Genomic DNA, 25,329 nt, shown 5'->3' on the forward strand with positions numbered 1-25,329 from the left:
TGCAGATTATCCTCCCTGCTCAGTTTCAGAAGAATCTCTCCTCTTTCCCAGGATCCTCCCCTCCAACCAAAACTCTCAGCCTCTAATGGTTATCTCTTAAAGAGCCCTCAGCTGACTTCTCCACTCTGTAAACTCTCTTTTAAGGCATAATGGTTGGTGCTTAAGGCGATCACTTGACTGGGTTATTTTTCTCATCTAAGTGAAGGAGTTTAGCCCATTTGTGGTCTTGCTTGAGTGAAGGTGCATACATTCCTTTGCAGCAGAAGTGTTTTTCCTTTTTGGTTCCTAAAAACCAGTACTGTATTCTTACAGCAGAAATTAGAAAAAGACATTTCTTTCTCTACTAATTTTTGCAGCCAAAGGCATTTATTTAAAGGAAATAATTTATAACACTACTTAGTTTGCTAGATTTAATCAAAATGATGACTTTGTGGAGGTCTCACAGTATCTGTTCTTGTTAACTCAGTCGTCTGAGATCAAAATGACCATGTATTTAAAAAAAACTGTCAAGTATCAGAGGGGTAGCCGTGTTAGTCTGGATCTGTAAAAGCAACGAAGAGTCAGGTGCCACAGGACTCTTTGCTGCTTTTAAACAAACTGTATTTCAGCTCGACATTGTCTGCCAAATATCTCATGTTTTAAAATGAGTTTAATTTATACTCTTTATTTTTGCTTAACAGAGAGAAAAAAAAGGTTTACTGAAGTTGCTTTCTGGAGCATCTACCAAACGCAAGCCCCGAGTGTCCCCTCCATCATCACCAACTCTGGAGGTTGAGCAAGCAGCTGTAGAGATGGCCCTACAGGGCGCAGTAGGGCCTGAGGTTCCATCAGCTGTCAGCCATGGCAGAGCTGGATCCTGTCCTGTGGACAATGAAATCTCTGCAGCAACACTATCACAGGAGACTCTGCATCGGAAAACAAGTTCTTTGGATTCCAATATTCCTATAGCACCTCCCCCCCGGCAGCCATGTTCCTCATTGGGCTCAGTCCAGAATGAATCCAGGCCCGTTGTTTGTGAAAGGTAAATCATCGCATATGGCTAAACTGAGACAAACCAGCAGCATTCAACAATATTTATTAGAGCTGGCAGAAATTATTCAAAATTTTGATTACATTTTGAAAATTTTAACAAAAACAATTGACAGTTTTCATGGGGTTTTTCTGGATTTTTAACAAACAATAAAGCCATTCATAATGTTTTGATTTTTTTTAAAAATTCCAATGATGTTTTAAAAAAAAAAATCTTGATTTTTTTTTTCTCAGTTGATCAACTGGCTCTAATACTTATATATATTTACTTTCTTTACACCATTTAAAGATTCTGGGACCTATAAGCACTCAGATACTATAGTGGAGGGCAAAGTATAAAAAACTTGACAGATAACTTATGTATATGATTAACTTTATCACTATGAATAGTCCCATTATTAATAGTGCGTAAAGTTCAGTATAAGTCTTTCTGGGATCAGGTCCTTGCTTGTGAATAGACTTAAACTGGAAACTTGTTAATAAGCTGTTGCAAGGTATTATCATTGCCCTAATGTCCTACCACTGTGTTCCTGACTCTGAATCTCTTCCTCTGGGCCATAGCTCCAAAAATGCACAAAACTATCTAGATTCTGAAAATCCTCGCTAGTTACTCTAAATCCCTGTCATTCTTAATTCAAGCCCTCCACTTTAGCACAATATACCCCCATAGCTTCACACTTCTGGGGTCTCAGTATTACCCAATGGCTATGAAGTGAGTGCAGGTTTTTCCAGTGCTAGAATACTGTCTGTTTTTATTTTCCCCACACTTTGTGCTAATATTGCACCAGTGACATAGGGTATCTTCTCCTTTGAGACACCCGTATCTGCCTATTTCTGTAACATATAGAAAAACTATAATATAGTTGCACTATTTGATTAATAGTTCTAGGAATGAACACTTGTCTTAATGCAAACTCCAATAGTGTTAGCCAATGTTGGGGGAAATATTGATGTTTGGTAGTAGATGCTTCACTGTCTGTGTATAGTTTTAAGCTTTGACCTGATCCTGTAATTCACTACGTGCGGCATGCCACTGTATCTACACAGAGCCCCATTGATTGTAAGCTACTAAAAACAATACACATTACCTGGTGGTCTACAAGTTCCGATTTCTTCTGTTATCTGGCTTCTGTCTTAATCACACAGTTAAATTTGTGAAGAGGTAATTATTTATTCTGTGTAACTTGAATCCATAAAAATGTCTATTTTATACATAATTCAAAGATAGCTTTACATTTTCCTGTTAGAATATAAATAAATACACTTTAAATGGTTTTAAAATCACATCCTTTCATTCTAATTTCTCCTAAATCTACATGGAACAATAATGTATCTTAATCTGAAAATCACACCAAACACATCCCATGTCTCCAGTGGATATTTTTCATGGGCCTAAGTGGTTCTACAAAAAGCAGGTTTTCCAAAAACATCATTATCCTCTGTTCTCAAAGCTAGCTCATGGAAAACAATGCTGAACATTTTTTTATTAATATTTACATTAAATAACACATTTTAGAAAGATCCTATCTAATCTTATGTACTCTCATTCTATAACTGGTACCAGACTAAACTGCTATCCCAAAACCATGCCCCTCCAAATCATACATTTATTATCTTTCATCAAATGTACCTAAAATGAAGTTTCAACCTTTACACTGGTTTATCATTGTCCCTTCTTTTGAAGGGTTAATTCCTCCCTCTCTGTGGCTGCTCTAGTCACATGTTTCCATTGCTCTAGGCAAGGGTACTTGTTCACTATTTCAGAAGAATACATTGCTTACATTGCATTTGAAGTCTTCAGAGTATTTGACAAGCTTTAATTAAACTTCCTAAACCCTCCGTGAAGTAGGTAAATTGTTACCTTGTGAGAACTGGATGACTGGAGAGAACTAAATTGTTGCTACAATAACATGTTTAACAAAAAAGGAAGAAAATGTATTCTTGAAGATAAAACAAACAAAACCAAAATGTAGTAAACAGTGCAATATCCAGCAAGATCGTACTTTCTTCTGGTTTACAATTCCAATCTCAGGTGCCAAGCTGTTTTAAAAAGACCCAGGCTTTGGGGTAAAATGATCAGACGTGCCCAAGACTTTCAGTGAGACTTAGGCCTGGTCTACATTACAAAGTTACGCTTCTAAGTGCCTCAGACCAAGTCTGTGCCTAAAACTTAGGTCAACATATCGACATAGCTCAGTATGAAAAATTCACTCCCTTGAGAGACCTAGTTAAGCCATTGCAAAGTCTAATGTAGACCCTTCTAGGTCAACGGAGGAATGTTTCTGTCAATTTAGCTACTGCCTCTTGAGGGGATGGATTAACTATAAGTCTGGACAAACCCCTTCTGTGGTTGTAGCAAGTGTCTATGGTGACGTAGCTGCAGCAACGTAGTTGTGCTGTGTTAACATGTCTAGTGTAGACATAGCCATAGTCACTTTTGATAAATGGTACTTAGACTCCTTTTTGAAAATGTTACTATTTATGTTTTAATCAGATTTCCCAATAGACGTGCCTTGCTTAAAGGCACAATAATAAACTCCCACTGTAAATCCATAGCTTTCACATACACTAAGACTATACACTTTAATTACACCAGAAAACTTTTCCCATCTACTTTACAAAAGAAAGAGTTTAAAAAAATAACAACCGACTGTACAATTAGAGAAATTAAATATGGCATTCATAAAAAGTAAATGGATCAGCACACTTGGCATCAAACCAAATCAAACCTATATGGTGAGGGTTTGCAGACAACCCTTCTTGCTTTGGCATCCCTAGCTGTCCCTGGGAAGGAAGTGACAGAAATGATACTACTTCTTTGAGTGCTTGTTCACTTTGATTCCAGTCAGGTGAGTGCCAGCGCCTCCATCCAGGGAGCGCAGTCGGTCCCCAGGCTCCCAGTGCATTGAGATGTACAGCACCACGCTGGTCCTCAAATTCAGAGGCTTCCAAATCAGAGTTGGACTTGTACTGCTCCAACTACAGCAGGAGCAGAAGATCAAGCTCGGCACCACAGGAGGTCCCAGCTGATGCAGTGGGACCCTCAATGGCAGAACCTAAACAGTGGCTCTTCTGCACTCCATGGGCTTTCCATCAAGCTCAGGATCTCGCTTGGGTGTTGCTTCACTCATGTCTGCAACCTTTGTCCCCCTAAGTCCAGCAACTGAACAGTTACCTCCAATGTCAATGCCAGCAACCATGGCAAAGATGCTGACATCAGTGCCAACTGCGGCGCCGGCTTTGATAACGTCCTCAACTCCGGAGGTGTCAACGGCTCAGGTTATGGTACCAACCGTGCCTTTTGCACCAACTACACCGCTGGCGCCATCATCGATGCTGCCTGCACTGATGTTGATTACCACCATGCTGCAAACACACCATTAGACAGCACTGCTGGTACCGGTGTGGGGGCTGGTGTTAATGGCTGTGCCTGTACCTTTCATGGCGCTGAGACCAGACTATCCCACTACTGTCCTCACTAGCTCAAGTGATCCCTCCGGCAGGGATGGAAGAGAGCAACCATCTCCCTTGGTGGCCTCATCATCATCCCCAGATGAGGTGCTTGCAGATCCTGCTATTGCCCCAGCTCTGGAAGACTCCAGGGTGTTACAGCAGTTGCTGCATCAGGTCGCACAGGGTCTGGGCATTCAGGCGGAGGAAGTTGTAGATGATGCAGACCGTATGGTGGACATCATGGCCACTTTGGGCCCTTCCCATATTGCTTTACCACTAATCAAAACTATCACGGGCATGACCTAGAACCTGTGGCAGACCCCGGCCTCTTTGCCGCCTACCACCAAGTACAATTAATGGCAGTACTTTTGTGTCCTCCAAGGGCTGTGAACATGTATACACTCACCCACAACCTGACTCTCTGGAGGTGGATGCTGCTAACCGGTGAGAGAGGCAGCGTTTCCAGGGTCCTTACCCCAAGAATAGGGACGCAAAAAAGCTGGACCTATTCGAGCAGAAGGTACACACCATGGGGGGACTGCAACTCTGCATTTCCAACCAACAGGCCATCATCAACAGGTATGCCTACAATACCTGCTCAGCAATGGCTACATTTATGGAGTTACTTCCCTTGGACTCCCAGGCTGAACTCTCAGCTTTGGCTGAGGAGGGGAGATTGATCTCCAGGGCATCTCTGCAAGCAGCGCTTGATGGGGCAGATGCTGCCACTAGAGTCATGGCCAGGGTGTTGCCATGAGAAGGGGCTTGTGGCTCCATGTTTCCCCTTTGAGGTCCAACAAACTATATAGGACCTGCCTTTTGAAGGTGAGACTTTTTCGGAAAAGACAGGCAAAAAGCTAAACAGTCTAAAGGACTCCAGAGCCACCCTGAGGTCCCTGGGACTCTACATGCTTTCCACTCAGTGGAGACACTTCCAGCCACAGCCCTCTCAGAGGTTCGGTCAGCAGAACTACCAAGATGGCTCCAGAAGGTGGAACAGAAGTAGCAGGAGAAGGCCACGTCAACCTTCTGGCCAGAGCTTCGGACGACTGAAGCCATCTTCGGGACCTAAGCCTGCCTTTTGAAGGCATGGTCAAGGATGGTGTACCACACCTGGAAATGGATCCACTTTGCCTTACCTTCTTATTCTGACTATTCTCTTTCTACCGTGCATGGTCCCTTATTACCTCAGACCGATGAGTGTTCCACATGGTAGAGAGGGGATACTCTATCCAGTTCTGTGGCCTACCACCCTTCCACCCCCCTTCCCTGTCCCTCTTCAGGGACTCTTCTTACTAGCAACTCCTTATCCAGGAGGTGCAGTCGCTCCTCTCTCTAGCGGCAGTAGAGGAGGGTCCTCAGGAGCACAGGGGCGATGGTTTTTACTCCCGGTATTTCCTAATACCGAAAGCCAAAGGCGGACTCAGGCCCATCCTAGACGTGCAGGAACTCCACAAGTTTATGAAGAAACTGAAGTTCCACATGGTTTCTCCGGCCTCCATCATCCCTCATTGGATCCAGCAGACTTGTATGCCGCCCTCAACTTGTAAGATGCATGCTTCAGTCTTGCGATCACTCAGCCCAAGAGGAAGTACCTCAGGTTCGTGATGAACACCACCCACTACCAATTCACAGTCCTCCCATTCAGCCTGTCAGCAGCACCTCAGGTTTTCACCAACTGTATGTCGGTTGTTGCTGCGTTTCTGCACAAGCACCAGGTTCAGGTGTTTCCTTACCTTGAAGAATGGCTGATTAATGGCTACTCCAAGACCCAGGTGGAGGCTTAGGTCAAGTTTATCAGAGCCACCTTCGTAAACCTGGGTCTCCTTTTAAATAAAGCAAAGTCCACTCTGTTCCCCATTCAGAGGATAGAGTTCATAGGGTCAGTATTGGACTCGACCTAGGCCAGGGCATACCTGCTGCAAGCCAGGTTTCAGGCCCTGACCAATACCATTCAAGGCCTCAGTTTCCCACCACTACCGCAAGAAACTCCCTGAAGCTTCTGGGCCACATGGCAGCTTGTACCTACAGGGTACAGCATGCCACTCAGACTTCAACCTCTTCAGTCATGGCTGGCCTCAGTGTACCACCTGGCCAGAGAAAGCCTGGACAGGATAGTGACCCCACCTCGCTCTGTCCTCAACTCCCTCCTGTGGTGGCTCAACCCTCTGGAGGTATGCTTAGGGATCCCCTTCACCAGTCTGCAGTTGTCCCTGTCTCTAGGGACGGATGCATCAGACATGTGCTGGGGAAGCACATCAAGGAGACCGCAGGACTCAAGGTCTTTGGTCTCATAGACTCATAGGTCAGAAGGGACCAATATGATCATCTAGTCTGATCTCCTGCACAGGCAGATCTGGCTCTCAACATCAACGTCAGAGAACTGAGAGCATGCTTAATGGGACAATGTGTATTAGTCATGATGGACAACACCATTGCAATGCACACTCCTCTCCCCTGTGGCAGGAAGCCCTTGTGCTGTGGGACTTCTCTGTAGAACATTAAATACACCTGCAAGCATCATACTTCCGGGGGGTACAGAATGAGCTGGCAGACCACCTCAGCAGGTCATTTCATGACCACAAGTGGTTCCTTCACCCGGACGTCACGATTTCAGTGTTCCAGAGGTGAGGCTTTCCCCAGATAGATCTATTTGCCACACAACACAACAGAAAGTTGTTCCTTTCAGAACCATAGCCCAGGCTCCAGGGCGCATGCATTCCTCCTCCACTGGGGAGGTTGTCTCCTACATGCCTTTCCACCCGTACCAGTCGTTCACAAGATGCTCCTCAAGATCTGGAGGGAACGAACGCAGGTTATACTGATAGCTCCAGCATGGCCCCATCAACACTGATACACATCTCTCCTAGACCTGTCCGTGGAAGCCCCGGTTACCGTTCTACTCTTCCCAGACCTTCTGACACAAGATCATGGTCGTCTACAACATCCGAACCTCAACTCGCTTCACCTCATGGCGTGGAAGCTCCATGGTTGAACCTGATGGAGCTTTCCTGTTCAGACCAAGTTAGACAAGTCCTCCTTGGCAGTACGAAACCCTCTACGAGAGCCACCTACCTTGCCAGGCGGAAGAGATTTTCAGTCTGGTCGGTGCAGCGCCATTCATCACCGACGCTAGTCTCAGTGCTGCTCATTCTGGGCTACCTCCTCCATCTGAAGCAGCAGTGGCTTTCGTTGTCTTCAGTAAGGGTGCACTTAGCTGCCATATCAGCCTTCCATCCGGGTGTGTGGGGGCCACTTGGTGTTTGCTAACCCTATGGTCAGCCGAGTTTTAAAAGGACTTGACAGACTGTACCCTCGTATCCGACAGCCTGTCCCATCCTGGGACCTCAACCTGGTCCAATATTGAGTGTCATGAAGGCACAACTCCAGAGGGCGCCAAGACAGACCCTATGATTGCTGCCAGGGAAGAATTGTCTGGGTACTGTGCACGTGCACGCACACACGCACGCGCACACACACACACACACACACACACACACACACACACACACACACACACACACACACACACACACACACACCTCTGATTGGAATGAACATGAACAACACATCTCCAAGAACAACAGTTATGAGAAAGTGAGTAAACTTTTTTTCCCTCCAACGCTTTTCCAGACGCTCCACATATGAATCCTCAAAATAACAAATTGGTCTACTTTGGTAGACAAATTGGTCCCACTTAATTAGGTCACTGGTACATGCACCTTCATGTCTCTTTAATTTAAATCTGGAAGGAACTGAAGATATATCTATACTAGAAACACTTCCATGGCACAGCTTCGCTGCTGCAGTGTAGACACTACAGTGACAGAAGGGGTTCTTCAGTCACTGTAGTAAATCTACCTCCTTCAGAAGGTAGTAGCTAGGTAAACAGAAGAATTCTTCTGTCAACTTGGCACTTTCTTCTCTGCAGCTTAGGTCAGTTTAATTGCATTGCCCAGGGTGTGAAATTTTTCACAGTCCTGAGTGTTGTAGTTCAGCTGACCTAACTTTGTAGTGTAGACCAACCCTAGGACACAGAGAGGTTAAGTGACTTTGCCAAGCCTTGCTGCAAGTTTGTGACAGAGTTTGGAATGATATTCAGGAGTTTCTGTCTCCTAATGAAGTGCTTTAGACCGTGCTGTGTTCCTGTCCACAGGCTTTACTGTGGTAATAAATCTCCTTTTTCCACACCGCTGCACTTCAAGGCGGGACTGAGGCACAAGTACCTCACCAATGCTGTATGCTGCTGTTTCTCTCAGACTGACGCAGTTCATGCAGGTGCATCATTTTCCCGCTTATTAAAAAAAACCCACAAAACAGAATCCCCAAAATAGTTTTCCTGCTGTTTTAGCAAGGCTCATTTCAGAGAAGCATGGCTATTTTAAGGGAAGCCATGGTGTACCCTTGTACAAATACAAAGAGAATGTACTTCAATCAGCAGAATTTCGTTTTAATTACTTGCCAATATTTTCTATAAAAGTTAAAGCAGAATTTCAGTGGAAGCCTTTGTCCAATTTTTTTATGGGATGGATGGGTTTAAGTAAGTTTTAGAGTACTATAATTATAAACTCACAGATCCTTCAGTGGTAAAAAAGGCCTGATTTTGAACTCAAATACACATCACTGCATATCCCAAATTATAATATAATCTATAACAGGCAAACTCTTTCTTTTTCATCCAGACACAGTACAGGACAGCAGTAATTTTGTTCTGTGATTAAAGTGACTCCAGTCATTTTATTCGCCACAAAATGACTGGTATGACATCAACTTCCTGAACATACAAAGCGACCTTAGCTGGCAACAGTTTTCACTAAGGATGGAAGAGCAGGTCTGACTATGTAGAAAACTGTTGAGGAATTAGTCAGCTCCTGAGGGGAGTTAGTATCCATAGAGGGAGTCAAGAACCCCATTTGAGGACTGATTGGGAGGAAGTTAATCGAGACAGTGGGGCAGGGGTGAGCCATGAAGGGGTGTCAAATTATTAACAGAACCAAGCAGGAGTGGCTCCAGGCAGCCACGCACCAAGCGTGTGCCTGGGGCAGCAAGCCGCGGGGGGGGCAGCCTGCCGGTCACCATGAAGGCGGCAGTCAGGCTGCTTTCGGTGGCATGTCTGCGGGAGGTCCACCGGTCCTGCGGTTTCATCGGCAATTCAGTGGCAGGTGTGCCGAAGGTGCAGGACCGGCGGACCTCCCGCAGGCTCACCACTGAAAGCAGCCTGACTGCCATGCTTGGGGTGGCAAAATACATAGAGCTGCCCCTGGAACCAAGATTTTGGCCTCAATTTGTGGGAAATGAAAATAAAGCTTAATAAATTTGTCTGACTTTAATTTATAATAGCAATATCATCTTTGTCCTGTTTGCCTGCATGTGAGAAAGTGGAACGTTTATCTATTTTGATATAAGATTACTGATTCAGAAAACATGGGGGTACAGATAATATTGCCAAAAAATCTGGTACAGTTAGCTTGGAGGTAGACCCATGTTTTATGGCTAATGAAACAGTAATAAATTGTATCAGAAGGGTAGCCGTGTTAGTCTGGATCTGTAAAAGCAGCAAAGAATCCTGTGGCACCTTATAGACTAACAGACGTTTTGAAGCATGAGCTTTCGTGGGTGAATACCCACTTCGTCAGATGCATGTAGTTGAAATTTCCAGGGGCAGGTATATATATGCAGGCAAGCTAGAGATAATGAGGTTAGTTCAATCAGGGAGGATGAGGCCCTGTTCCAGCAGTTGAGGTGTGAAAACCAAGGGAGGAAAAACTGGTTTTGTAGTTAGCAAGCCATTCACAGTCTTTGTTTAATCCTGAGCTGATGGTGTCAAATTTGCAGATGAACTGAAGCTCAGCAGTTTCTCTTTGAAGTCTGGTCCTGAAGTTTTTTTGCTGCAGGATGGCCACCTTAAGATCTGCTATAGTGTGGCCAGGGAGGTTGAAGTGTTCTCCTACAAGTTTTTGTATATTGCCATTCCTAATATCTGATTTGTGTCCGTTCATCCTTTTCCATAGCGACTGTCCAGTTTGGCCGATGTACATAGCACAGGGGCATTGCTGGCATATGATGGCGTATATTACATTGGTGGATGTGCAGGTGAATGAACCGGTGATGGTGTGGCTGATCTGGTTAGGTCCTGTGATGGTGTCGCTGGTGTAGATATGTGGGCAGAGTTGGCATCGGGGTTTGTTGCATGGATTGGTTCCTGAGCTAGAGTTATGGTGCGGTGTGCAGTTACTGGTGAGAATATGTTTCAGGTTGGCAGGTTGCCTGTGGGCGAGGACTGGCTTGCCACCCAAGGCCTGTGAAAGTGTGGGATCATTGTCCAGGATGGGTTGTAGATCCCTGATGATGCGTTGGAGAAGTTTTAGCTGGGGACTGTATGTGATGGCCAGTGGAGTCCTGTTGGTTTCTTTCTTGGGTTTGTCTTGCAGTAGGAGGCTTCTGGGTACACATCTGGTTCTGTTGATCTGTTTTTTTATTTCCTCGTGCGGGTATTGTAGTTTTGAGAATGCTTGGTGGAGATTTTGTAGGTGTTGGTCTCTGTCTGAGGGATTAGAGCAGTTGTGGTTGTACCTCAGTGCTTGGCTGTAGACAATGGATCGTGTGATGTGCCCGGGATGGAAGCTGGAGGCATGAAGGTAGGCATAGCGGCCGGTAGGTTTTCGGTATAGGGTGGTGGTAATGTGACCATCACTTATTTGCACCGTGGTGTCTAGGAAGTGGACCTCCCGTGTAGATTGGTCCAGGCTGAGGTTGATGGTGGGATGGAAGCTGTTGAAATCGTGGTGGAATTTTTCCGGAGTCTCCTTCCCATGGGTCCAGATGATGAAGATGTCATCAATGTAGCGTAGGTAGAGAAGGGGCGTGAGTGGACGAGAGCTGAGGAAGCGTTGTTCCAGGTCGACCATAAAAATATTGGCATGTTGTGGGGCCATGCGGGTGCCCATAGCGGTGCCACTGATCTGGAGATATATATTGTAATCAAATTTGAAATAGTTGTGTGTGAGGATAAAGGCACAGAGCTCAGCAGCCAGTTGTGCTGTGGCATCATCAGGGATACTGTTCTGACAGCTTGTATTCCATCTGTTTGTGGGATGTTCGTGTAGAGAGCCTCTACATCCATGGTGGCTAGGATGTTGTTTTCTGGAAGGTCACCAATGCATTATAGTTTCCTCAGGAAATCACTGGTGTCACGGAGATAGTTGGGAGTGCTGGTGCATAGGGTCTGAGTAGAGAGTCCACATATCCAGACAGTCCTTCAGTGAGAGTGCCAATGTCCGAGATGATGGGGCGTCCAGGATTTCTGGGTTTGTGGATCTTGGGTAGTACATAGAATAACCCTGGTCGGGGCTCTAAGGGTATGTTGATTATAAATTGGGCGGTAGAGAGAAAAGATACAAGAGATGTATCTTTTTTTCTTATGATGCTGACCGTAGGGATTTAAAAAAGATCAGGGATGTCAATATTGCAAATGACAAGAGGACAGAAAAAACCGTGAAGACAAAAATATTTCACAAATGCGAAGTGCCATGAAGACTGTGAAATGGAACAAGCTCTTTTAGGGACGTTGAGGGGAAATGTGTGACAGGTTGCATATTTCTGGGAAGTTTAAAAGATTTTTCATCATTGACTGATTAAGAGAATGATGAAGACATTCCAGAAACAGATAAATTTCCCTAAGGGGGTCAGGAAAAAAAAGAAGGAAAGGAAATGTGACAAAGAAATGGGTTGGGAAGGGAAGCAAGGGACAGTGTTTAAAGGGCAAATTAAGTCAGGTCCCACGACCAAATTGCTCATATTCCAAAATTCTAATGATAGTAGATAATGAATTAAAACACATCAGACCCTTCATTCACAACAGAAGAGATACTCACAGGCTGGAAGCAAACTAATATAACAGCCATATTTAAAAAGGGACCAGTGGAGACCCAAGGTACCACAGACCTGTAACTCTGCTTTCAGAGTGGGAAAGATTTTAGAGTTATTGAACAGGGACAGGCATTAGGACAACACTTGGAAGGGTTCAAACACATTAAAGTAGACATACTTTTCCAAAGGGGAGATCACGCTTAACAATTGTAATTAATTTCTTCAGGGAATTGACAATGAACTGATGGAGTGAACCAGACATCAAGAAGTCTTAAAAGTTAACAAGTATTTCATAGGCGATTAAATATTTAACTTGACCAGAGCCCGCCATTCCTGCCAAGTAGCTTACAGGTTATCATTTCCCCTAGTGGAAATGTGTTCATAAACAAATGTTCTCTTGTTATGTCTGTGATGCTTCCTAGGAGGACCCAGGGTTGTGAAGTACCTCACTACCACCTGCCCTTAGCAGGAATCCTGGACTGCCTGGTAAGGATCAGCTCCCCAGCTTCACTGGCCACTAGCAACACAAGCCCACCCCTCTAGGCCTACACAGGCTCCGCTATCTCTCTACAGATTAGTGATAGGCACATTCCAACCCCTGAGCCCTCTGAGTGTCTCCTTGGAGTGTCCTGTCCTTGCTGACACTCATGGCTTGTCTACACTTAAAAGGTTGTAGATGCTACATAAACGAACAGGAGAAGGCCTCCTATTGGCATAGATAATTTCACATCCCCAAGAGGTTGTAGCTATGTCAAAGCCCACTCCTGACACAACCTTTTTATGTGGGGAGGGATAGCTCAGTGGTTTGAAAATTGGCTTGCTAAACCCAGAGTTGTGAGTTCAGGCCTTGGGGCCATTTATGGGTCTGGGGCAAAAATATGTCTGGGGATTGACCTAGGTAACCTCCTGAGATCAATTCCAACCCTGATATTCTATGATTCTAGTGAATGAGAGAAACCCTCCCATCAACATAGCATTGTCTACACCAGGAGTTAGGTTGGTATAACTGTGTTGCTGAGAGGTGTAGATTATAAGCCTTATAGTAGTTACAGATTTGCTGCTTCCAAGAAGCAATCCACCCCAGCATACCAGTTACACCTCACATCAGTCTGTTTAATATACAACACTTAGATACATTTATGGTGAAAACAAATAAAAGTTTATTTAACAAAGTATAGAGATTCAAGTGATGACACATAGACGTATTGGAAAAAATGATTACATATAAAATAGAATCATAACACACATTCTAGAACCTAGAGTTACTTAACCTAGGTAGAAGCAGCAAAGAGTCTAGCACCTTATAGACTAACAGACGTTTGTTAGTCTATAAGGTGCCACAGAACTCTTTGCTGCTTTTACAGATCCAGACTAATACGGCTACCCCTCTGATACTTAACCTAGGTACTTTCTTGTCTTAAAGAGCAGTGCACACCCTAAGTCTTCCCAGCATTTTACAGCCAGGCTTGGCTGTGATCTTCTGTTCATGGGATAAGTCACACTCTCAGCTTTCCTCCTTGGTGAAAGATCATGGGTAGGTTTGTCAAGCGATTTAAAAAAATTAATCACGATTAATCGCACTGTTAATAATAGAATACCATTCATTTAAATATTTTTGGATGTTTCCACATTTTCAAATATATTCATTTCAATTACAACACAGAATACAAAGTGTACAGTGCTCACTTTGTTTTCGATTACAAGTATTTTCATGCATTGATTTTCTTTTTTGGTGGTTCAGGTTCAGAAGTTTCCTCATCGCAGTGTTCTTTTAATACTTTTGAAACCATACTCCACATCTCGTCACTCTAAGATTTTTTGGAAGGCACTTCAGATTCTTAAACCTTGGGTCGAGTGCTGTAGCTATCTCAGATTAGTACCTTCATTGCATTTTGTGAGATCTGCAGTGAATGTGTTCTTAAAATGAACAACATGTGGTGGGATCATCGTCCAAGACTGCTATAACATGCAATATATGGTAGAATGTGGGTAAAACAGAGCAGGGCACATACAATTCTTCCCCCAAAGAGTTAAATCACAAATTTAATTAATGCATAATTTTTTTAACAAGCATCATCAGCATGGAAGCATGTTCTCCGGAATGGTGGCTGAGCATGAAGGGGCATACGAATGTTTAGCATATGTGGCATGTAAATACCTTGCAATGCCGGCTACAAAAGTGCCATGCAAATACCTGTTCTCACTTTCTGGTGACATTGTAAATAAGAAGAGGACAGCATTATCTCTGGTAAATGTAACAAAAAAAATCTACATTTGTAAGTTGCACTTTCACCACACAGAGATTGCACTACAGTACTTGTATGCGGTGAATTGAAAAATACTATTTCTTTTGTTTATCTTTTACAGTGCAAATATATGTAATCAATAATAATATATACTTTGATTTCAATTGCAACACAGAATACAATATATATGAAAATGTAGAAAAAACATCCAAAATATTTAATAAACTTTAATTGGTATTCTATTGTTTAACAGTGTGGTTAAAACGGTGAGTAATCACGATTAATTTTTTTTATTTAATCGCGTGAATTAACTGTGATTAATTGACAGCCTTAATCCAGGGTTCCTGTTTGCACCACATATATTTCCAAACAATCCATTGTTGTTGTTCAGAAGCAGGACGCTCCCTGTAGGTTGTTTTTTCCTATATATTCCTTTCTTGCAGATTTTGCAATCTCTTAATCAGCATCTGTCTCAGAATGCAAGTAGGACCATGCACTGGGGGACACAGTACACCATGGCCAGACAGGGAGATAATCTGATTATCTGCTTTAAGAACATAATTTTCAATATAGACATATATTCGTTAATATTATCTCTACATACATTTTGCAATTATTATCATGACTAGTGGGCTACTAGCTCTCAGTAAAGACCTCACATGCCACCCTTTAGTGAATTATTATCCAAACCAGGGGATCCCAGTAAAACTCTATGCATCCCTGTACCCTCTGTCAGTTGGCTGCAAGAGGTTCCTGGGTCACAGTGTCATAAGCCAGGATTTGAATCCAAGTTGACAGAAGTGAAAGGTAATGCATAAACCTGTGGCACTTTTTAGCCTGACTGAATACTCCACTTTCTAGGGTGGATTTAAATCACTAGTCAGGAAGACTCAATTTAATCATGGATTTCTATATAAAAGGGCATTCTTGTTGGTTGTTATAACCTTAATACATATTCTTCACAACTCAGAGATAGATGTAGGTTTCATTTTTAGAAGATACACACTATACATTTTTAAAGTGATTTATTTTGAAAACTTTTCAGATTAGTTTTACAGCTATATCAGAAAATGAATGATTGTTTGGTTATTTCATTTACCAAAGGTAATTGAAGCAGATATTTATGAAGTCATTGGAAGGTGAACTGTGTCCAGTTCAACAGGTTAATCATAAATATTTGGAGGATTTTCTTGCCATGCTGTATCAGGAGGAGAACATCACAAGACAGACATTTAAATTGTTTTATTTAACTAAAACAACAATGTTATGTATTCTGGATTTTTTTCTTCAACGGCAAACATATAATATTTTAACAAAACAAGCATATGAATTTATTTAAACATTCAAATTTTTTTAAAATCAGGTTTGTTTTTGTTAAAATTGTTTTTAACTAAAATAGTTAAATATTAAAAAAAAACAAAAATTAAATCGACTCTATTAGGCAGGTCAATGTGACAAACTTAAAATATTGGCTTCTGCAGCCAATTCAGTTGTCTTCACCTTCATTTTCCTGTTTGTTCATAATCTGGAAAAGAAAAACAAGCTTTCCTGCTTTTTCAGGTCCCAAACAATTTCTCAATTTGGAATGAATTAGTCAAAAGGAATAAAATATTCTTTCTACACCAGCAGAAGAAGCTACTGCTGTTAAAAGTGAGATTATCACTTCAACTGTCTCTGAATCCAAGAGCTTAAGGGACTTCCACCAGTTAACTGGTGTGACTTTGGGTATGTCTACACTACCCGCCAGATCGTTGGGTAGCAATTCATCTATCGGGGATCGATTTCTTTTGTTTAGTGGAGATGCAATAAATCAATTCCCAATCGCTCTCCCGTCGACTGCTGAACTCCAGCTTGGCGAGAGTTGGAAGCAAAGTCGACGGGGGAGTGGCGGCCATCGATCCCGCGCCGCGAGGACGCGAAGTAAGTGATTCTAAGTCCATCTAAGATGCGTTGACTTCAGCCACGCTATTCTCGTAGCTGAAGTTGCATATTTCAGATCGATTATTCCCCCCCCCCCAGTGTAGACCAGGGCTTTCTTTAAAACAACATCAGCAAACATTTCTTGAATGGTTCGCCCTTAGCTCTGAAGTTTATTATAGTTGGCATTATGGAGGGATGATTGTTGGATGTCCATGTCATAGCCAACCAGGACTGGCTTTAGGAACTGCGGGGCCCGATTCAAATACTCGGCAGTGGTCCGAGTCTTCAGAGGCACTTCAGCGGTGAGGGGGTCCTTCACTCGCTCTGGACCCAGTGCCATTGAAAACCCGGACCGCCACCAGGTATGTAAAAAAAAAAAAAATTAAAAATTAAAAAGGTGCATAAGGCTCAGGGCCCAATTCTGGGGAATTGGGGAAATCGACCTAAAGCTGACCCTGTAGCCAATTCCTCTTCTTCAGCAGTTAAGGTTTGACCTTAGTACCGAATATTGAGAATATTTGCAAGAAAATGAGCTGGAGATAGTGCTTATCCTATTCGTTTGTTATTTTTAAAGCTCGTAATTTAATTCTGTCATTGCATATTTCTCTTTTCACTCATTCCTTCCAAATTTCAACAGCGTCAGCAATAAAACATCTATTTCCCTGCATTTTCTTCAAGACTACAGAAATAGGCTTCAGGGTACTCAGCATGTGTTCAACATTTCTCTTAAGCCCAATATTCATAACTTTGGCTGTGACAGTGCCATCTGTTTTTTCACAATTTTGTTCACAAACTGTCATCAGATTAGGCTAGTTCTTGATATCCTACTCAAAACAGTCCACTACTGAATTCCATCGCACATCTTGTGGGAGAGTTAGCTTGGTTCCGCCCACTTTTTTCAGAGCAGCTGCTGCAAAGTAGTTGTTTTGCAAGTATTTTGCAATTTTGCAATTAGCCTTTATTTCTGGAATACTGAAGTCTTTGGCTAGGAAGTGCATCAAATGAGCACTGCAACCGTTTGTTATTAGGTTAGAACTCTCTTCTAAATTTCTTCTTCTTCTTTGCAGCATTGTCTGTGACAAAGCAGGGTATTAGACATTTGAATTATTTTTCATAGTTTGTTATACCTTGTACTGCTGCTACTTGTAAGTATTCTGCTGTGTGTGCATTTCCTGATGTATCAGTTGTTTCCTTAAGGAACACATTCCCTTCTTCTGTTGTCACACAAGGTCATATAGAAGGATCATTGTGGACATTGCTCCACTCATCAAGACTCAGGTTAACAATTTCACCCTCTAGGCCTTTTGCACACTGCTCAATTTCTCTTTCATATACTTTATCCAGCAATTTGCCTGCAACATCTGCTCTGTTGGGTGAACTGTATTTTGATCTGACTGAACCATGTTAATGAAGTGTGAAAAGGAGAGTTTGTTGCATAAACAAACTGGGCAATTTTTTCATCAACTACCTCTTTTTGTAATCTGCTGGTTCTTATCACAAATTTATCTATGGTTGTTTCTGGATTATGGAGATTTTTTTTCTTTTTGCTACAGGTGATATGCTGTGGCTATGTGACATACATGACATGACTGAAACATTATCATTGGCAGATAACTCTGAAACTATAGAAAATGATGGTGCTCTTGAAGGTGGATGGTCTTCAGAATCCTGTATGTTGAGGATGGATTCTCCTAAACAAAATAAGTCAATGCAGTTATTTAATTATTACCATACTGCTCATTTAGTATTACTTATTGCATTCACTGACACTCAGTACTACTTAAAAGGTGAAATTGTAAAAGGAAGATCTGCTTATTTCAGCTATTTATTTTTATCACAACTGCATCTAAAATGATAGTACCATAGAGTAACTACTATATTATTGCTCACACATGGGAATTCAAGAATTGTCCAGAAGGAAGACAGGCAGTCCTTAAGAAAGAAGTATGAAACAAAAAAGTTTACCAACTTAAAGATCCTATATGTTCCTTTCATCATCTTCAACACAGCTTCCTTCTGAGAAGGAACACTTCTCATGATGTAGTTTCAGTCGGGCACCCAGGCCTTACCTTTCTTTGTTGCACTGTTTGCATTTTGCACGCATGCCCTCTGACCCACAGGTAGAGGAACTTCATTAAAATATTCCCAAACTGAGTCTCTTTTAACAGCCTGCTGCCATTATGTTTTCCCTCCTAGTGAGTGAATAGCATGATAGATCTCAAATTAATTAAGGCTACACTCAGAAAGACCTCAAGACTTCTGGAATATGCTGTTCAAAAAGTTTCACTTTTGTTTCTACTGCCTGTCCCTCCCTTCTCACATTTATCTCCAGACTTCATCTCCTTGTCCAGATCTATTCTGCCCTCAACAATCTTCTATTCATTGAACTTTCTGAAACTTTGCACTTTTAGAGGTAAGGGATTGACTCTGTGTACACAAATTTGCAGAGGGACGATAGCATTGAGGTCTGTTATTTCTCACCTCATTTATTTATTTAAAAAACATTTTTGCTGTTATCTCTGGAGACACAAATCCACAGTTTGAGAACTGCAAAACTAAGCATCTCTGATGGTATCTTCTAGACTGAGCACTAAGACCCATTAGATAGATGGAAAGATTAACCTAAATAATCTATACAGAAGCCCTTGGAACCAGATAAGATTGGGTCCCTAATCCATGAACTATTGGAACTCATTTACAAAACTTTTCCTACACATAACATGAATATATTGTCTCATACCATAGAATTAGAATGTATAATCCCTATTCCATGATGAGATATCTTTGAGCTATAATGTATCTTAATTAAAACTATCTTTAGATAGGCTTTTTCCTCAAAAAGCATTTTATCAAAAAAAATCCAATTTAAATTTTAAAAAATCCTTTTTTTTTAATTTTTATTTTTAAAGTATTGATTTTTATCCACCCTGAAACTTTCTCTTAGCTGCACCTGGTAGTCTTGCTCTGGTTAAAACTTCATTAGCGCTTCTATTTTAAGCCAGTTTTGCCAGCAGGTTATAACTTAGTGAAAATGTGTTCCAGTTACAAATATGGCATGTATGGTCGCATCCAAAGCAATTGTTTTCCCAAACTGAACTACAGAATTGGTTTGGTAAATTTTATATAATCCAAGAACTAATCCAATAAATCTGCATTGTTCTAACGGAACCATTTTGGGTTACTATAACTCAAAGATAGCTTTGATTTATTAAATCAGTATATAAATAAAATGTGGCAAGTGATTAATTTCTAATATGATCTTTACCACATATAAGTTTTTATTTAAAGCAGTAAAACTTTGCCAAAAGACTTTAAAAAATGTCTACTGTGCTGGTACATGTCCCTAAATATTTTGACTGTATCCATATATTTCATTTATATATAATAAAGCTCCTTCAATAGTCTTTCTTTTTTGTTTAGCTTTTTTAAAAAAAGAATAAAATATACTCAAGCAAATAGCATAGAGGTAACATGTCTCTCTCTTTCAGTGATGTAGCATATAGTGTATTGCTTGTCAAATCAGTCCTTATGCTGTGGCTATTAAACATAACAAGGTGGGTTGTTGCAGGCATTTCATCTTTACTCTGAATATTTTGGCATTTTCTGTTTGTCAGACCTTTAACATATTATTGTATTTCTATTTAATAGTCTTTATGGTTGCAAATTCTATTTATTTTTGCTGGAAATTCCAGATTGCTTTTTGCCAAACATATGGCCTAATAGTGCACTTAGCTATTTTTAAACTGGAAGATTGAGAGTTCTGCATTCAGTGATGGGCTATAGTTGTATCTGACTTTAACATGAGGACATGAATTGTATAGATAGAGTTGGGGTACAAAATTGTCCTGTGAAACCGACAGAGATTAGAAGCACAGCTGTCTGCAAAGTTATAACAGATCTAAATTGTAGGCGTTTTTGAACCTGAACTACTGTAAAGGTATATCTACACTGCATACTTCTTTCAGCAGTGTGTAGTGTACATACACACATAGTCCCCTTTGAGACAGGTATAAATAACAATGTAGACCACAAGGCACAGCTTAGGCAAGTAGAGTAAGAAGGGTGTGGGTAAGTACCTGCTAACATACCCTACATGATTCTCCACTGGCCCAAGCTGTACCTCCTTGTCTACACTGCTGTTTTTTGCAGTTAAGTGTCCTGCTGCCCCCCCCTACCCTGCGGGAGCCCTCCCCTGCTGTCTGCTCTCTGCCAGAGTCTTTCACTGACTTAAGTAGCTGCAATCTGCAGTGTGGATGCACCCTGACTTTCACTGCAGCATGTAGCTACAACTATGCTTAGGGTGGCCATACATCTAGCCCTAGCCATGGGTGGCATTGAGCTTGGGGGCGGGCAGCCCCAGCTGCAGGCAGCACAGAGCTTGGATGCTTAGCCCCAAGGGACAGGGGGGTGTCCCATTTTTATTGTAGGAAATATGGTCACCTTACATATGTTACATGCCACTTCAGTGATGTGTAGTATAGACATAGCCCAAGATGACTGAATGGTCCTATATGTGTTTAAAACAGATTTGGGAAAAAGTGAGTTTTAGGAAATGTTTTTAATTTGGTATGTAACTTGTGAGTGTAAGAGTATTAATTTTATATTACAGTGAGATAATTAGAGCTTTTTCTTATGGTATTTGAAGAAAACGTTTATCTTCAGCAGTCCAGATGCTGGAGGAAAATGCTGATGTACATGTTATATACAGTAATTATTTATTATTTGTGTTACAGTAGCCCCAAAACATGCTGGGCACTGTCTAAACAAGACAGCATGCTTCTTACTCTGAAGATTTTATAATCTAGACAGACAAAAATAATAAACATGCAAGCAAGTATGTCTTGTTACTTACTCTTTTAAAATATGTCATCACATTATCATGCAATTGGGAAATGAAGTACAGTTACTGCTGCGCAATCCTTAAGTCTGATTATTGTTAAGTAACTGTATCTGGACGAAGACAGCACATATATATCCAAAAATGTGTTTACATTTGTTTCCCATTGCCTGTCATAACCCTCTTATATATTTTTACAGGAATCTTAATGAAAGCCCGTAAGAGGTATTTTATGTACATTTGACTTGGATTCCTTATGTTAACATTCTGTTATTTTCTGTGCAGGATACATTTATTTTTCAGTTCTTATGAACTCTGTAACTAGTTCCAGGAAGCTTCCTGTTCTGATAAGTTGTAACATGTATAGGAACTTTTTTGTAAATGGTACAACATTTTGTAAAAATCCTAAACTAAAATGCTTTTTATTGTACAGATACAGGGTTGTGGTCTCCTATCCTCCTCAGAGTGAAGCAGAACTTGAACTTAAGGAAGGGGACATTGTTTTTGTACACAAAAAACGTGAGGATGGCTGGTTCAAAGGCACACTGCAACGAAATGGAAAAACTGGCCTTTTTCCTGGCAGCTTTGTAGAAAACATCTGAGAAGATCCTTTTCGACAGATGCAAATCACACTACACTATAAAATAGCACAAATATATAAGCAGAAACAGTGCAGTCATGGAAGACTTTCAAATGACTGAAATATAAACAAAATTATATATACTTCTCCAGTGTTCTGTAGCACAGTTGCAAGCAAACAAAGATGATGAAGGCATCTGCTATTTTTATCACTTTGGATTCTTAAGTGTAATGTGTGCCTTGTACTGTCTCATTTATTATACAGGGGAACTCTTTTTCCTTCAAAAATGTTACACAAATGAACAATTGTTTACAAGGCTGTAACTAATTTATTCTTTCTTTAAAACTTGAATTTTGTAATAACTAAATTCTTTTGATTATGATTTTAACAAATTATTAATTTATGAAATGGTAGCTAAGGGGAAGCTGGATTCTCTCCTTATGAGCGAGTGATTATCTTTGACAAAGAGCCTCCCATTTTTCCTTCTGACTTTTTTCCTTACTGTGTATGACAGTGGAATCAGTCTTTGTTTTATGCGTTAATGTTGAGTTGTGGTGTCAAATTGAAATTGCAAACTGGGAAAAAAAATGGAATTGTGTGGGATTTTACTTAGGACAGAATATATCAGTTGTTCTTGAGTCTAATTCTATTCCTTAATAGCTGCCCAAGCAGTGTAACATTTCTGGAAGGCAAAAGCATAACATGGCAACTGAATAAACCTCAACAGTCTGAAGGATGGGAAGGAAGAAATTAAGAGGATGCCAATAAGAAATTCCCTGTAGCTTCTGTCTGTTCAAGAATTTGGATAGCTGAAGAAAGTTTAATTTGCATATTTGGCTAGTTCTTTGGGCAGCTAGTACTTTCAGGCTGTAACCGAGATAAAACAAAGGTTAAAGCACAACAGTAGAACAAATTATATTTGGGAAATACTTGTAGTTTGATAACAGCAACTTATTTCCTAGGATTGAAAATTTGAGTAAAATTCAAGTTGTATTCAATGTCTAAAAATGCCTAAGAAATGTAATTTGCTTTGGTTTTTGTTTTTTTCCCCCAAAGTGATCTGCACGGCCAGGAGACATTTTAAAATGTTTGAACAATAGTGATGGTAAGTGATGCACTTGTGTTGAAGTAAAAGGCTGTAAAGAGACACTGTGAAAACTTTGCTAAATTTTTAACTGTTGCTACTTTGATACATCCTGACTTTTTCATTGTCTTGCATGTATTACTGAAGTCTCACAGTAATGTAAACTGTGCATGATTTGTATTTTTAATTCCAATTTCCTGTTGTGGGTTATTTTGCTCTGGAATTTGCCCATTGCAGGGGATATTAAGTAAACCAGAATTCTGTTGTTGTCCAAAATCCTCTGACCAAGACTAGTGAGTGACTCACTCTTAACGCAGTAGGTGTTCAGTTTTTGAGTCAATAATAAGACATTTTTACGTCACTCCAGGGTGATAGGTATAAAAAAGAAATCCTGCAAGGAGAAACTACTTTTAGTCTTTGTGGGTTTTATGAGAGGTTTGATGCTAGTGAACCCACAGCATATAGCTGCGACAGCATCCATCCGAGCTTGTCTTTTTTACTGTTGCTTTATTATAATGGTTTCATTGCTCTCACTTGCAAAGTACTAAGCACCATCAATTCCCATAAAAGTCAATGGAAGTTGAGAATGTTCAGCATCTCACAAAGTGGGACCGGCAATGTGATGTAATGTTGTGCAACACACAGAAAGAGGAATATACTGGCTGGTGATGAATTAAATCATTGACATAACTTCTGATTAAAATGCAACTGAAATTTTAATTTTATGAATTACAAATGGAAGAATAATAAACATTAACCATAAGAATTTCTTGTAATATCAGGTAGTGTCATGATGGTCTTAAAAATAAATATCTGTAAATATATATAGCTGGAAATGACAACATTCCTAAGCTAACAATCTGTATGAAACACTGTACAATCCAATTCTTGTGCTTTTTAAATATTTTTAAAAAATGTACTTAAATATTCATGTAATATATTAAGGTTTTGTGAAATGAACTTTAGTTTGGAAGAAGCTGTCATCAGCTTTCATCAGCATAAATTGACACTAATGTGTCAAAATATTCTTATTTTGGGAAATTAGTGCATTTTATATTAAAAAAAGACTACTAAAGGTTAAAAAAAACTTTTTTTTCCTAGCGCTCTACTCTCCATACTTTGTGACTAAAGTACCTCTATTCATAAGGTTTCAAGGTGTAAAGTCAGTTAAAATATAAGCTGTTAATAGTTGTGTTAGATTACATACATTTTCTATTGACTTTTTAAAGACACTGAATTAATGTTTTATAACAAGGGCTTGTTACACAGCAGTGCAACAATGATTAAAAATGTAGTTCATCATGCCTTTCTTGTGATCTTTGTAGGGTTGGTTTTTGTTTTTTGGGTTTAAGTCAGCATAAAAACTGACAGACTCTGTGCATTTGTTTTGTGTAATTCCATAAACAATTTTTGTAAAATATTTTGTGTCTATCTTTGTGGCCCAGGAAATGTTAAGTATTGATTTACTGTGTTAAGCTCCTATTCCTAATAAATATTTTCTTAGCAAACAGCTGAAGCAGAAAGTGTATGCTAAAATTAAATAGAAATTACTTATAACAATTTTACAAATAAAACTAAGAAAACTTAATTTCAGAATTCACAGGTGGATATGTGTGTTTATAAAGAAAAAAATTATTCAAATACCATAAGATGCATTTCAAGGGGAAGTTCAGAAAAATATAATGTAGTAGCAGCAGAGAGGACTAGATAACTTGACTGATCTTTTCCATATCGATGATTCTGTGAATAATCTCACCACAAAAAGATTTCCATGCCAAGCTGAACATGTCTAATTACATCAGTTTAAGACTGGCAGAGTATCATCAGGTACATATGAATAGTAAAGTGTTTCCCTGGAAGGATAAGTGTCTGGTATATTTGGATAGTCATTTTCAGATTACAACAGCAGGAATTCTTTTGGACTTTATTGCAAAATTCTGTGTCTAAAACCACAAGAAAAGAGGAAGTTAACATTGTTTTGTGTATGTGTGAATGAGGGAGGTCAGACCAGGTGTCTCCATTTTTAGAAGCATTTGAAGAAATTATGTACCCAAATCATACTGAAAAAATAATGTGATTTGTCTGCTTTGTTATGAATTTATCACCACAGTGTTATTACAGAGAAGTGAATGTTGTTTACAGTCAGGGCAATATTAATCACTGGTGTAAGTAGGTGCAACTCAGTGAAATCAGTGCACACTCTTCACCAGTAGTCTGTTCAGCTCTGAGTGTCTTAATTTTACCGTACGCATGCACTTTCCACTTCGGTCTGTAAATATCCACCCACGCAACTTGACACATGTTTACCTTG

The 25,329-nt window shown here is 40.5% G+C and overlaps 1 protein-coding gene across 2 annotated transcripts in view; it reads left to right on the forward strand.

The window, feature by feature from the left end:
* The window catches only part of SH3RF1 (SH3 domain containing ring finger 1), a 154,476-nt gene extending 129,942 nt beyond the window's left edge, over positions 1–24,534 (forward strand). For both annotated transcript variants that reach the window (XM_030564442.1, XM_030564444.1), the window contains exons 11-12: positions 681–1,021; positions 21,788–24,534. In XM_030564442.1, coding sequence (XP_030420302.1) covers positions 681–1,021; positions 21,788–21,956 — 510 coding nt within the window. In that variant the 3' untranslated portion in view covers positions 21,957–24,534. The remainder of the gene's footprint in view (positions 1–680; positions 1,022–21,787) is intronic.
* The last annotated feature ends 795 nt before the right edge of the window (positions 24,535–25,329 follow it).

Source organism: Gopherus evgoodei, chromosome 5 (genome assembly GCF_007399415.2).
Source record: "Gopherus evgoodei ecotype Sinaloan lineage chromosome 5, rGopEvg1_v1.p, whole genome shotgun sequence".
NCBI lineage: Eukaryota > Metazoa > Chordata > Testudines > Testudinidae > Gopherus > Gopherus evgoodei.